The sequence below is a fragment of the Schistocerca serialis genome, chromosome 11, assembly GCF_023864345.2.
Source record: "Schistocerca serialis cubense isolate TAMUIC-IGC-003099 chromosome 11, iqSchSeri2.2, whole genome shotgun sequence".
Classification (NCBI taxonomy): domain Eukaryota; kingdom Metazoa; phylum Arthropoda; class Insecta; order Orthoptera; family Acrididae; genus Schistocerca; species Schistocerca serialis.
In genome coordinates, this window is record NC_064648.1 from 47,403,730 (window position 1) to 47,419,722 (window position 15,993).

Consider the following 15,993-nt stretch of genomic DNA (forward strand, 5'->3'; position numbering starts at 1 on the left):
CTCAACTACTGTCTTCCTTTCATATCCTTTAACGTTTAGAACACCAAAATGGTTTCTGAACAAGTTGCAAACAAGTTTTGTTCCCTGTGTTTTTTCTGTGCTACCTTCAAAATTTCAAAGAGTGTGTTCCAGTCAGCATTGTCAAAAGCTCACCATACATCTAAATGCCCTATAAACAGGGGCTAGCCTTTCTTACCTGCTGAGTTAAGTTGTGAGGTCAGTATTTCTTCATGTGTTCCTACATTTCTCCAGAAACCAAAATTAATGTCGCCAAAGTTGGCTTCTGTCAGTCACTTCATTTGTGTGTAAATCATTCATGACAGTATTTTGCAATAACGACTTCTTAAACTGATGGTTCAGGATATTCACACGTCAGCTCCTGCTTTCTTTGGGCCTGGAATAATCACATTCTTATTAAATTCTGAGAATATTTTGTTTTTTTCATATATGTTACATGCTAAATAGTTTTTTCCTCATGAATGGATGAATGAATGAATAAATAAAAACACTGAGCTTATACTTTAAGAGAAGTGTGTGATCTTGAGTCATGTTTTAATTTGGTGCATGCCATTAGTGTATTCTCCTCATCCTCTTAAAGAAAAGCGCTTTATACAATAATTCATATGAGAGATTCCTAATGTTGTGAATTTAGCATGTGCATGTACTGCATGTTGAACAATAGTAATGAATCTCTTACATTATTTCTTTGTTACAGATGTTCAGCAATCCCGAATATGATCCTGTGGGAGTTAAGATGGAGGAGGTAAGCTACTGCTATGTCTTAAGGTCTTTTAAGTCTTTCTTTTCTCGGGATATATCTCTTGTCTAGTTTCTGTGTGCACTTAGTGGAACCTCAAATTCCAGAGGAGGAGGGTGTAGTATTCACAAGGAAAAACACATTCAGCTTTAGGTGCTGCATTTTTTATACAGCAGGTGGATACTTGGGGAAACACAAAATTCATACTGCTAATCCATTGTTAGTTGTGAGGCATGGGAATGTCAAATAGATTACAGATGAAAGGGTAGTTTTATTGTACATGATTTCTGCAGGGAAATAGGGCTCCTTGCTTTTTGGAACCATAAACCCAAGTTCTGAACTTATGTACTCACCATTGTAGTTTGTATTGGAAAATGTTCAGACGTCTTTGAAATGAAAGAAAGTCTCAACTCCCCTACTTGGCAGATTAGAGGACAACATGACTGAGAAGTAAATGTACTTCTTCATCTCTGATTTCGCACAAATTTATGATACATGCAGGGCTTGGCCAGAAATGAGAATGACAGAAGTGGGAACTCCAGATGCCCAAGGATGTAGAAGGAATAGTATTTTGGTACAGGTCGGGTAAGGCATGGGCCATTTATATTAGTATAGTTTATAGGGAGTGGTTGGCACAGTGAAAAGAATACAAAACAAAAATCTGAAGGTTATATGTAAATTGAAGGTCAAGGGGGGTGGAAATGAAAGGAAAGGGGAGCGATAATTGCTGTCAGCTACGTTGGGACATTATGCAGAATCGGCGATGACAAGTGAAAGTATGTACCAGACTGTGATTCGAACATGGGATCTCCTACTTACAGGGCAGATGCGATAAACACTGCACCATTTGGAACACAGTGTTACCACAACTGTACGGACTATCTTGGCTCGCCTCACAGCCGATCCACACTCCCATCGAGTGCCACCTATCCTCAGCCCCTGTCCATTTTCTCCATATTTACTCATCTGAGATTCCCACAGGAGGTAGGACATACTTGTGCATCCACATTGAAGTAGCTGGATTCATTGCCTAGCTAGGCCTATAAAATTATATGAATGTGTGGTGTCTGCACTTTTGGACATGGACAGGAGCTGTGGGTAGGTGGTGCTCGATGGGAGTGTGGATCAGCTGAGGGGCAAGCCAAGATAGTCCATGCAGTTATGTCCTGGATGGTGCAGTGGTTATTGAACCTGCCTAGTAAGCAGGAGATCCAGGTACACATGTTCACTCCGTAATGTCCCAATGCAGCCGATAGCTGTGATCGATTCCCTTTCCTTCCCTTTATTCCCTCTCCACCTTTAATTTACATATGATTTATAAGAGGTGCAGATTCTGTGTCATGTCTGTTGTTTCGGACATGTCAAAAATGGTAGACAACCAACATTCATGTAGTCTGAAGGTTGTTAGGTCAATCCCTATGTGAATGATTCTTTTAATCTTCTAACAATATTGTGAAAGTTGCTACTCACCATATAGCAGAGATGCTGAGTCACAGATAGGAACAACAAAAAGCCTGTCACAAATATAGCTTTCATCCAGTAAGGCCTTTCTCAGAATTAAATGACAATCATACACATATATATACACTTGTGCAAATGCAACTCGCACACACATGACTGCAGTGTCAGGCAACTGAGGCCACACTGTGAGTAGCAGCACCAGTGCATGATGGGAATGGTGACTGGGTGGGGGTGAGGAGGAGGTTGGTGCGGGGATGAGGAGAAATAGTGGGGTAGGGGTGGCGGAGGTAGAGGGTGACATCCTGTTGGGGGAGCACACAGGATTGAGGTGGAAAGAGGGTAGGGCAGCCATGTGCAGTTGGGAGGTTAGACGAAGGGCAGTGGAGTGATGGGGAGGGGAATGCAGAAAAGAGGAAATGTAAAATGATGGTGTGATAGAGAAATGAGGGCCGTGTAATGCTGGAATGGGATCAGAGAATGGACTGGATGGGAGAGGACAATGACTTACTAAGGTTGAGGCCAGGATGTTATGGGAACATAGGAGATATTACAGGGAAAGTTCCCACCTGCGCAATTCAGAAAAACTGGCACAGGCTGTGAAGCAGTCATTGAAATAAAGTATGTCCTGTTTGGCAGCACGCTCAGGAACAGGGTGGCCCATTTGTTTGTTGGCCACAGTTTATTCGGTGGTCATTCATGTGGACAGACAGCTTGCTGGTTGTCATGCCCCCATAGAATACAAGACAGTGGTTGCACCTTAGCTTGTAGACTGCTTGACTTGTTTCACAGGTAGCCCTGCCTTTGATGGGATAGGTGATATTTGTGACTGGATTGGAGGTAGGTGGTGGTGGGAGGATGCATAGGACAGGTCTTACATCTATGTCTATTACAGGGGTATGAGCCACGAGGTTAAGGGGTTAGAAGAAGGGGTTGTGTAGGGATGGATGACTAAATTGTGTAGGTTTGGTGGATGGTGGAATACCACGGGGATGGATGAATATATTCTGTAGGTTTGGCGGATGGCAGAATACCCATGGTATTCTGGCCAAATTGCTCTTAAACAGTGGGAAGTAGGAAGGTGCTTAAAACATCAGTGTACGCCTGGTCTGCGATAGTACCATGCAAAACAACATGGGCTTCAAGCCCCCTCCATGAAAAACACGACCACGCCATATCACCACTGCCTTTGATGGGATAGGTGATATTTGTGACTGGATTGGAGGTAGGTGGTGGTGGGAGGATGCATAGGACAGGTCTTACATCTATGTCTATTACAGGGGTATGAGCCACGAGGTTAAGGGGTTAGAAGAAGGGGTTGCGTAGGGATGGATGAGTAAATTGTGTAGGTTTGGTGGATGGTGGAATACCACGGGGATGGATGAATATATTCTGTAGGTTTGGTGGATGGCAGAATACCCATGGTATTCTGGCCAAATTGCTCTTAAACAGTGGTAAGTAAGAAGGTGCTTAAAACATCAGTGTACGCCTGGTCTGCGATAGTACCATGCAAAACAACATGGGCTTCAAGCCCCCTCCATGAAAAACACGACCATGCCATATCACCACTGCCTCCGAATTTTACTGTTGGCACTACACGTTCTATCAGATTATGTTCACTGGGTATTCACCATACCCACACCCTGCCATCAGATTGCCACATTGTGTACTGTGATTTGTTACTCCACAAAATGTTTTTCCACTGTTCAGTCGTTGAATGTTTACACTCCTCACATCAAGCGAGGCATTGTTTGGTATTTACTGGTGTGATGTGTGGCTTATGAGCAGCCGCTTGACCATGCAATCCAAGTTTTCTCACCTCCTGCCTAATTATCACAGTACTTACAGTGGATCCTGATGCAGTTTGGTAGTCCTGTGTTATTATATGGATAGGTGTCTGCCTATTATACATTACGAATCTCTTCTACTATTGGAGGTATCTGTCAGTCAACAGATGATGTTGGCCTGTACACTTTTGTGCTGTAAGTGTCCCTTCACATTTCCACTTCACTATCACATTGGAAACAGTGGCACTAGGGATGTTTAGGAGTTTTGAATCTTGTGTACAGACGTATGACACAAGTGACACCCAATCGTCTGGCCACGTTCAAAGTCTGTGAGTTCTGCAGAGTGCCCCATTCTGCTCTCTGATGATGTATAATGTTTACTGAAGTTGCTGATATGGAGACCGTGGTAGTAGATGGCACCACAATCCACCTAATATGAAAAATGTATGTTTTCAGGGATGTCTCTATACTTTTGATCAGATAGTGTGCTGCCTTACCCTCTTTCCACCTCAGTGCTGTATGCTACCCAACAGCACATCACTGTCTGCCACCACTATGCTACTATCCCTCTCCCTCACTACCCCAGCCTCCTCCTTACCCCCCACCCAGCTGCCGCTCACTTCATGATGCACAGATGCTGCTGCTTGCAGTGTGGCCTCAGTTGGCTGAGACTCCAGTCATGTGTGTAGGAGTTATGTTGGTAAAAGTGTGTATGTGTGTGTTTGTTGTCTATAATTTTGATAAAGGCCTCACTGGTTGAAAGCTATATTTGTGACAGTCTTTTTGTTTCTCCTATATGCGACTCAGCATCTCTGCTATATGGTGCACAGCAACTGCTCTTTTCACCATATTGTTCCATTCTGTCCTGGATTTTCCATTGTTTGATCTTTTAATCTTTTTATTTTCAATTTTTATATTACGCTGCAAATAAACTGAAATAATGTCCAGTGTATTAGTGTACTGTATTTATTAATATTTCATAAAAGACAAGAAAAAGAGAGGCAGAGGAAAATTTGAGAGTGCAAATAAATTTACAAGAACGGATTGTACTTAGTGTCCACAAGGATTTTGTATATAACTTTGGATTGTAATTAAAGTGTAGAGAACGCATTCAGTTCCATTGTGACCAATTTCTACAGGAAGAGAACAGAAATCAGACCTTGTACAATGTCTGAAATGAAGAGTTTCATCGACCTTCTTATATACACTTCAGTATTCAAATTGATTAACTAAGACATATGTTCTCTCTTTTGTATTGATGGGACTGTCCATGCTATTTTCCGTATCACTATATCTTCAGCATTATTTGCTGTAATTCTCACCTGCTTGAGATTTGACAACCCTGATGACATGGAGTTACGTAACGTTTCTGATCCAGCAGCTGCTATAACAAACATTCTACATAAATTCAACGAAAATTTGCAGCGATCCTATATTTTTGGGGTTAATGCTACAGTTGATGAAATGCAAATCGGTTTCAGAGGACACTGTAAATTCAAAATGTATATTCCATCTAAACCGGCGAAGTATGGCCTGAAGCTTCAATGCCTAGCTGACTCCAGGACTAACTACATCTTCAACACCTATCTCTACTGTGGAAAAGGTACTGATGGAGTAGGACCTTCCCCAGATGAGAAGAAATATGCCATTATCACTCAGGCTGTCCTCAGATTGTGCAAGCCAATAGCACATGCTAACCGAAACAACACTGCTGATAACTGGTATGTGTCAATCGAATTTGCAGATGTGCTACAGAAAAATGATTTGACCACAGTGGGAACAATGCGGAAGAACCGAAAGGAAATTCCTGCATCTTTCTTGCCTTCCTGTAGGCGTGAAGTTGGAACAACGCTGTATGGATTTACCAAACACATCACGCTCATTTTGCATGTACCTAAGAAAGGAAGAGCAGTAATTCTTATACCAACAATGCATCACTCCATAGAAGATGACGTGGAAAGTAAAAAAAAAAAAAAAACCTTTAATAATAGCCCACTATAACAACACAAAGGGTGCTGTTGATACTGTAGACGAAAAGTGTGTCAAATATTGTTAAAGTTGCCGCACACAACGTGGGACCATGGCCGTGGTTTTCCATATTCTTGACATGAGTGTTGTCAGTGCATATATTGTTCATCAGTCATTCAAGGAAAGAACTGTGCTTACCAGGATGAACTTCATGAAAGCCCTAGCGAAAGAACTAATCGAACATTCACTGCATGAAAGGATAGTGAATAAATGCCTCCCATGAGAATTGAGGTTTTCTATCGTTGGAGTTCTAGGAACTGAAGTACATCTCCATGAAGAGCTGGAAAAGGAGGACAAACTACCTAGGGATGGAAGGAAGAAATGTCACATTTGTCCACCAAAAAAGAAGAGAAAGAAAAGTTACTTGTGTCGCAAGTGCAAGGACCCAATTTGTTTGGAATGCTCTTGTAAGGTGGGTCCGCAGTGCGTGTAAGGTGGTGCGCAATGTAGCCGCTTTCAGTAGTGCAGATTTTTTCTGTTTCATTTGCTGTCAAGAATACTCATTAAATTTAACACCGGTGGTACTTGATCAACATTAACCTGCAACAACCAAGTTTCAAGTAAAGAACTACACTTAGATATTTGGATATTTGTCCATTACTGTAAATTTCAATGAGAATTTAGAGTGCAATATGAATAAGTCTTTTTCACAGCACCGAAACAATATTTTGTTCATAATTTACCATTTATGTATAATTGAAGAATAAGTATGTAGTACTAAATTCAAAAAGTAGCACTAGATTGGTGATTTTTACTTATTTTTCCCACCTTCTGAATGCAGTCCACGGGACTGCATGACTGTAGTTGCGTGAGAAGTACTCAAGACTGTGATTAGGGGCTAAGAGCATCTGCTCCAGGGCGAAAGGTACTCTAGTGAATACCAGAAGGACTTGTGGCAAAAAAACTAGGGCCTAAGACCCTGAGGTATGCACTGGTTGTGCAGTACGGTGGTTAGACTTAGAATTTCCTATGGAGCCATAGTGTCGTGGGAGAAGGTAGAACAGCAGGTTGCAGCTAAGAAGCTTGCTAAGGTGCAGAGACTGGACTGCTTCGCTATAACAGGCAGAATTAGTAGCACGCCAACTGCTGGGATTGAAGCCGTGCTGGACATGCCTCCATTACACCTTTGGGTGTGAGTTTAATCTCTTGGCTGTTAAAGCCCAGGATTACAGAGCTTCTTTCAAAACACGGCTTTGGCATCATTAACTTGCCATGTTTTTGCTTATCGACCTTGGACCAGTATTCTGTGTGCTATCTTCCAAGCCAGTTCTGTAGTTCTAGTTTGATCATAGCCTTGGTGATTGTCAGGACAGGTTCCGGTCCAATGAATGGAGTCTGTGCCCCCAATTTGTCAGCTTGTTCATTGCCACCGATCCCTGAGTGGCCAAGGACCAACATTGGTTTTACCCAATCACTTCCCCCTAGCTCCACCAGAGCCCTGTGACATTCTGCAATAATTTTAGATCTTGTTACAGGAGTTGCTAATGATTTAAGGTCTGTCTGGCTGTCTGAATAGATGTAGATGCTACGATCCTTCTAGTACCTATGTAGTTTTTCTTCCACACACACACACACACACACACACACACACACACACACACACACACACACACACACCCTGATTGCAGTAATTTCAGCTTGGAATACCAAGGCCAGTTGTCCTAGAGAGATGATGCCCTCCAGTCTTCGCTGAATTCCATATACCACGGCCCCAGCACCTTGGTCTGATTTCGACCAATCAGTGAACCAGACAATGTCCCCAGTATGGTGTCAAACTGTTTTTTCTTACTGTTCCCAACTTCAAATTATTAAATTGTAAAGCTTGTTGAAGCAGTTGGGAGTTATTGTATAGTCGGCCGGCAGTTCCCCAGCCATTCCTATATTTGCCTCACTCACTATATTAGTGTGTGGGTCTGGATATCTCAATGAGATCCAGTTTTTACCAGCTTTGAGTCTGTATGCACCAGCTACTTCCCAAAGGTTTAGTGGAGGCATGTCCAGCATGGCTTCCACCCCAGTGGTTGGTGTGCTACTAATTCTGCCTCTTGTGATGAAGCAGGCCAGGCTCAGCACCTTAGCAAGCTTCTTAGCGGCAACCTGCTGTTCTACCTTCTTCCAGGACACCACGGCCTTATAGGAGATCCTAAGTCAAACCACTGTGCTGTATATCCAGTGCATACCTCAGGGTCTTAGGCCATAGTTTTTTGCCAAAAGTCCTTCTGGTACTCACTAGAGTACCTTTCGCCCTGGAGCAGATGCTCTTAATGTGAGGGGTCCATATTAGTTCCTCATCTAAGGGTACCCCCTAGATTTTTCACTATCCCCTTCACAGATTGAGTTTCATCGAAAAGCTTTAGATTCCAACTTCAGTGTTGGATATGCTTCTTCATGATTGATACCACAACAGTCTTCATAGGATTAACCCTTAGGTTCTATTTAATGCACTGGTCTTGCACAATGTCCAGTGCACCTTGTGCCATATTCCTAACTGTGTCAGTAAATTTGCCAAGTATTACTATGACAAGGTCATCTGTGTATCCTTCACAAAATCATTGCCTGGAATCTAGTTTCTCAATGAGTTTGTTCACCACTAGATTCCACAATGAAGTGGGCAAAACTCTTCCTTGTGGAGAATCTCTAGTGGTGTTAATTACCATCTTTTCATTCATCACGGTGGCTTCTACCCTCCTCCTACTAAGCATGGCCTTAGTCCACCTACATATAGTGGTCACTAGGTCATGCATCTCTGCTGCCCTAATCATGGAATCAACGGTTGTCTTACAAAAAGTTCCCTCAATGTCCAGGAAGATGGAGTGGGCTCTTTCTTGAAAGCAAAGGGCTTTCTCCACCCTCACAACAAATTGACAGAAAGATTTCTCTGGTGATTTACCTGGTTGATGTGTGTGTTGGTTTGAATATAGATGAGCCACAGTTAGCCTCCTCTCCCTAACATGTACATTAACCAGACTGATTGATCTCATATCCTTGGGCCTGGTATGATCAGTGTACCCTGGCTTTGAAATAAAGACAACTATCACTGCCCTCCAGGCATTGGGAATGACTCCCGCTGCTAGGCTAACCCTGAATAACCTGCACAGCGCTCTTACAAGATTCTCTCCTGCTTGTTTCAAGAGAGCTGGAAAGATTCCATCGGGGCCAGGTGACTTGACCAGTTACAATGTTCCCACTGCCCATTGGATTTTACTGAAATTGACACACGCCTTGGCAGGTCGCAGTCCTCTCTTTGAGTGGCTGAGAACCATTGTCTTTCAGGGGTCGCATTCTGGCCTATGTTATCCGCCAGAGCATATTGAAGAAAGTGAATTTTGAGGAGCAGTTCCAGTGTCTCACATGCTGTTTTTATATTTTCCCCATCCTCCTTCCTCAACGTACCTTCTGGATTAGTTCATACCCTAGTGAGGAGTTTGTGAAGCCTGGCTTGAATTAAGCACCTCCCCATGCTTGTCACTTTAAAACCTTATGAAATATTCTAAGATAAATATTACATTAAATATTGGTGGAAACATAATAAAATGCCATCATGAAACTGTTAAAATAAGTAAACACAAAGGAATATTTGTATACAAACAAATGCGTCGTATCAGGTTAGATCATAATATCCTGCTTATTTACATGGTGCTTTATGCTACTATGTAGCACATACGAAGTTTGAATTCAACCAATTGAACTGAACATATCTTGTTCACACTGCATAATAGTTAATTTTCCAAAAACGTGCGAACACATACTGACCAAGGATAAAGGTAAGGGTGTAGTGTAAAATATACTGTCTTTTGGTGTACGGAATTGTGGAGTATATTTAGCTCTCGTCAAATTAATTGAGTAGTTTTAGTCAAATTTTAGATACCCTGGATACAGTTGAGTTCCAGATAAACTGTACAGTTTGATGTGTGGTTTGTGCTTGTGGCAGTTTTGGCTTAACAGTAGTAAAATTCAGCATTATTGTAATCAGTGTTTATAAAAATTAATTAATGAAAAACTTTACAGTGCTATATTTAACTCCTGAAGTTCAGATGCACAGTTTGATATAATACCGTTGAATTCAGTTTTAGTGCTTTTCTATATAATACTTGTGAATAATGTTCTATAGCTGGAAAGTGACAAATTAGCAGTTGGCTATGCATCTGATTTTTTGAGAGATCAGTCAGCAGAGTTAGAATATTTGATATGTTGAATCCTTTGCTTATTGCTGTTCCCCACTTACTTTGGCTGCATTCATCTTTTGTTTGTCAATGGGTTGATGAGTATGTTTAAATGTGTGACAAATTCTACTTGCCATCATAGCATTGACCTTCGAAATGTCCTAAACTTCCTCAAAGATACTATTGCAAAAGTTGTATGAATGGGAATTTAAATACTGCCTCACAGTTGCCGGCTTTCTCTCTCAGGAAAGTATTCCCAATGGATAGCCGGTTAATGGTGTTTCTCTTGGCTTGGGAGGAACATAGTTCACCAGAGAAAAATATTAAATGTATATTTATTTATTTATTTATTTATTATTTATTGTTCCGTGGGACCAAATTAAGGAGAAGTCTCCATGGTCATGGAACGAGTCAATACATGAAATTATAACACGATATTAGAAACAGATAAAATGAAATATAAAAAAACATATTCAGGTGACAAGTCGTAAATTTAAAGAAAGAAAATCAATAATGTAACACTGGAATTTGTTTAATTTTTTAGCTCTTCCAGGAGCTCCTCGACAGAATAGAAGGAGTGAGCCATGAGGAAACTCTTCAGTTTAGACTTAAAAGTGTTTGGGCTACTGCTAAGATTTTTGAGTTCTTGTGGTAGATTATTGAAAATGGATGCAGCAGAATACTGCACTCCTTTCTGCACAAGAGTCAAGGAAGTGCATTCCACATGCAGATTGGATTTCTGCCTAGTATTAACTGAGTGAAAGCTGCTAATTCTTGGGAATAGGCTAATATTGCTAACAACAAACGACATTAAAGAAAATATATACTGTGAGGGCAATGTCAGAATTCCCAGACTATTGAATAGGGGTCGACAAGAGGTTCTCGAACTTACACCACATATAGCTCGAACAGCCCATTTTTGAGCCAAAAATACCCTTTTCGAATCAGAAGAATTACCCCAAAAAATAATACCATACGACATAAGCGTATGGAAATATGCGAAGTAGACTACTTTTCGTGTTGAAGTGTCACTTATTTCAGATACTGTTCTAATGGTAAATAAAGCAGCATTTAGTTTCTGAACAAGATCCTGAACATGGGCTTTCCACAACAGCTTACTATCTATCCGAACTCCTAGGAACTTGAACTGTTCCGTCTCGCTTATAATATGCCCAGTCTGTCTGATCAAAATATCGGTTCTTGTTGAATTGTTTGTTAGAAACTGTAAAAACTGAGTCTTACTGTGATTTAGCATCAAATTATTTTCCACAAGCCACGAACTTATTTCATGAACTACGTTATTTGATACTGTTTCAATATTACACACAAGATCCTTCACTATCAAGCTGGTGTCATCAGCAAACAGAAATATTTTTGAATCACCTGTAATACTAGAAGGCATATCATTTATATAAATAAGAAACAGCAGTGGCCCCAGCACCGACCCTTGGGGAACGCCCCACTTAACAGTGCCCCATTGGGACGGAACATCACTACCACTTTCAATATTGCGGAGAATTACCTTCTGCTTTCTGTTCTTAAGGTAAGAGGCAAACCAATTGTAAGCTACTCCCTTACTCCATAATGGTCCAACTTCTGCAGTAACATTTTGTGGTCAACACAGTCAAAAGCCTTCATTAAATCAAAGAAAACACCTAGCGTTTGCAACCTTTTATTTAATTCGTCCAAAACCTCACAGAGAAAAGAAAATATAGCATTTTCAGTTGTTAAACCATTTCTAAAACCAAACTGAACATTTGACAGCAAATTATGTGACTTTAAATGCTCCAGTAACCTTGCATATACAACCTTCTCGATAACTTTAGCAAACACCGATGGCCGGTCGCAGTGGTCTCGCGGTTCTAGGCGTGCAGTCCGGAACCGTGCGACTGCTATGGTCGCAGGTTCGAATCCTGCCTCGGGCATGGATGTGTGTGATGTCCTTAGGTTAGTTAGGTTTAAGTAGTTCTAAGTTCTAGGGGACTAATGACCACAGCAGTTGAGTCCCATAGTGCTCAGAGCCATTTGAACCATCATAAACACCGATGACATAGAAATAGGTCTATAATTGTCAACATTATCCCTGTCTCCCTTTTTATAAAGTGGCTTCACTACCGAGTACTTTAATCGGTCAGGAAACCGACCACTCCTAAAGGAAAAGTTACATATATGGCTAAGTACTGGGCTAACATACATAGAACAATACTTCGGTATTCTGCTAGATTCCCCGTCATATCCATGAGAGTTCTTGGTCTTAAGTGATTTAATTATTAACTCAATCTCCCTCTTGTCAGTATCATGGAGGAGCATATCAGGTAACAGTCTCGGAACACTTTTTTCTAAGAGCGCTATATGATTCCCTGTTGGGACTAGGTTTCTATTTAGTTCACCTGCTATATTCAGAAAGTGATCGTTAAATACTGTACATATATGCGACTTATCAGTAACATGGGCATTCCCACATATCTGTTCGTGTTTCAATGTTAAATGACAAATGTTCAGTGACAATCAATCCTGTACATTTGATGGTACTCACATTAATATCTCACTCATAGTATTTGAATGTTTGAATGCAAGATAAATTTTAAGTTACCTTAATTATTTGTTCAAATTAATTTCCAGTCGTACTTACAGAGACTTGATACCATATATTACAGATTATAAAACTCATTTCTTTGTTCAAAAAAGTGCCTTCAAAGTTGAGGTGTGTTATACTCGAATTTAATATAACAAGTCCAGTGTTGGCGTCAAAATTCCTGGTTGCCTTAAAATTTGCCACACATTCAATGCTGCAGGAAATCTATTTCTATCTAGCAACATTGGATTCAATTGCACCAATGCAACGAACATGAGTTAATGGAATTCACAAGCTTGCTAACAGTGTCTCCCTCATGCCCCACAATCACAAACCAAGAGTACTGTCTAGCCTGTGACGTGTCATTGCAGTCTACAGTGCCAGCAAACTTCAATTGAAAGTGATTTATGTTATTGGTAACAGAAGAATATTTTCTTTAGTAGCTAGCTTCACAGTGGAAAAAATAAAAGGTACTCATATGATGCAGGCTATAAATAGAAAGTAAAAGCATATGCAGAACAATGTGGAAACACAGCAGTTGAGCAGCATTCCAGTCCTCCAGCAACAGAAAAAAAAATTGCTATTGGCAGGCTAGTAAAGAAGAACAGAAAAACATGAGGAAGGCCAAATGTGCAAATAGGGGACTGAATACAAAATGGCGAAAACTAGAAGATGCTGTACTGAAATGGATTCAAGCACACCATCCAAATGGTGTTCCAATTACTACAAAAAGTCTCGAATACATGTTTGTAAGCTAGTGCTACAGTGGAACTTAACAGATACTAAGGGTGAAAATATTTGGTGCTACAGGTTTATAAAGTGTCATGGACATAGCATGTGAACCAAGACCAAAACAACTTATAAAATTCCACAAGAGTATGACAATAGTATTACCTTTCCATCACATTATTATACAACATAGAAAGAAAACCAGTATGGAACTAAGTTAAATAGTGCATAAAGACTTGATTGCCAAGTAACAAAATTGTTGCCATGAAAAGTGCTAAAATGGTAACTATTAAAACAGGTGAACATGAAAAAATGCACTACACTGTTGTTCTTTCGTGTTGTGTTGATGGCACTAAACTTAATCCAGTGATCATTTCAAAGTGCTAAAAAACGTCAAAACCTTGTGGAATACTGGCAGGTGTTGTTCATGTATGTGACAGGAGTTGGATGGATGAGGCTGGTATGAAACTGTGGATTAACAGAAGCAAAGGAAAGTCACTTCATTGAAGATGAGTTTTCTTCTTGTGCTAGATCACTTCAGTAGTCATTTGTAAAATTCTGTGAAAGAGAAATGGAGACAATTAAATACAGATCTTGCTGTTATTGCAGGAGGACTTACTTCACAATTGCAACTTCTTGAAAAATACACTACGCTGAAAAGCCAAATAAGCTGGTACACCTGTGTAATATGATGTAGAGCCCCAGTGAGCATGCAAAAGTCCTGCAACACAACATGGCATGTACTCAGCTAATGTTTGAAGTACTGCAGGGGAAGAATTGACACCAAGAATCTTGCAGGGCTGACCATAAATCAGAAAGAGTGTGAGGGACTGGAGATCTTTTCTGAAGAGCATGTCATGAGACATCCCAGTTTTGCTCAGTAATGTTAATGCCAGGGGAATTTGGTGGCCAGCAGAAGTGTTTCTCAGAAGAGTGTTCATGGAGCCACTCTGTAGCAATTCTACTGGTATTGCCCAAGTCTGTCAGATTGCACAATGGACATGAATGGCTGCAGGTGATCAGACAGGATACTTATGTACGTGTGACCTGTCAGTCATATCAAAATGTATCAGGTGTCCCATATCACTCCAGCACATGCCCTACACCATTACAGAGCCTCCACCACCTTGAACAGTTCCCTGCTGAAGTATTGTCCATAGATTCACGAGGCTATCTCCATACCTTTACACATCCATCTGCTCAATACAATTTGAAATGACTCATCTGACCAGGTAACATGTTTCCAGTCTCAACAGTCCAATGCTGGTGTTGACAGGCCAAATTGAGGTGTAATGCTTTGTGTCGTACAGTAATCTAGGGTGCACGGTGGGCCTTCGGCTCCAAAAGCCCATATCAGTGATGTTTTGTTGAATGGTTTGCACGCTGATACTTTTTGTTGGCCCAGAATTCAAACCTGCAGCAATTTGTGCAAGGATTGCACATCCATCATGTTGAATGATTCTCTTCATTTATTGGTGGTCCCATTCTTGCAGTATCCTTCTCTGGCCACAGCAATGTCAGAAATTTTATATTTTAATGGATTCCTGATATTCACTGTACACTCATGAAATCGCCATACGGGAGTATCTCCACTTCATTGTTATCTCAGAAATGCTGTCCCATCGCTCATGCACTGGCTATAACGTCACATTCAGACTCAATTAAATCTTAATTACCTGCCATTGTTGAAGCAGTAACTGATGAAACAGCTGTGCCAGACACTTCTTGTTTTATATAGGTATTGCAGGCTGCAGTGTCATATCCTGCTTGTTGACATACCTCTATCTTTGAATACGCATGTGTATACCAGTTTCCATGGCATTTCAGTGCATTTAAATTGTAAATGGAAGAGGATTGGAACAAATGGGTGATGGATTAAGCCCAACATGAATTCATGACAAAGGGAGTTCTAAAATGATCTACAAACAAACAAGTGTGTCAGTCAGTAAAGCAGTTGCGATGTAGGGTGAGAGAAAATATCATCGTTAAATCTTTTAGTAGGTCGACATAAATAATGCTCATAATGGTAGTGAAGACCATCTTATATATAGAGGACAATGATGCTGAGGAAAGTTGAGATAATGAATGTCAGTGATCTTACAAGGTCATTTTGGTTTTATAAACTAAGAAATTTTTTGGCTGACTTTGCAGTCTAATAAAAAAATGGTAAAAACGTACTTTCCTTAAAAATTGCTTGAAAATTAGGGTGCACCTTACAGTCTGTAAAATATGGTAGTTGTTTTCTTCTAATACAATTTGATTTGATCTGATGAGCTCGCATCAATGTACTTAAGGATTGTTGCTGCTGTCCAGATGGTCACCACATTGCATATAGTGATCTGCAGAACAAAACAGTATTTGTACTCTGCCACTGTTCTTTACTATCTCCTTCTTTCATCTCACCATGGGTCTTAATACAGTCCTATTACAGTAGCACTCAAAAATGTTTTATAGAAAGCATTAGTTACAATTACATAAACATAAGTGTGTAATACA

The 15,993-nt window shown here is 40.5% G+C and overlaps 1 protein-coding gene across 6 annotated transcripts in view; it reads left to right on the top strand.

Annotated features, from left to right (window-relative positions):
* LOC126427243 (zinc finger protein 492-like) overlaps nucleotides 1-15,993 on the top strand; it is an 87,756-nt gene that overhangs the window by 34,015 nt on the left and 37,748 nt on the right. For all 6 annotated transcript variants that reach the window (XM_050089487.1, XM_050089483.1, XM_050089488.1 and 3 more), the window contains one exon: nucleotides 716-763. In XM_050089487.1, coding sequence (XP_049945444.1) covers nucleotides 716-763 — 48 coding nt within the window. The remainder of the gene's footprint in view (nucleotides 1-715; nucleotides 764-15,993) is intronic.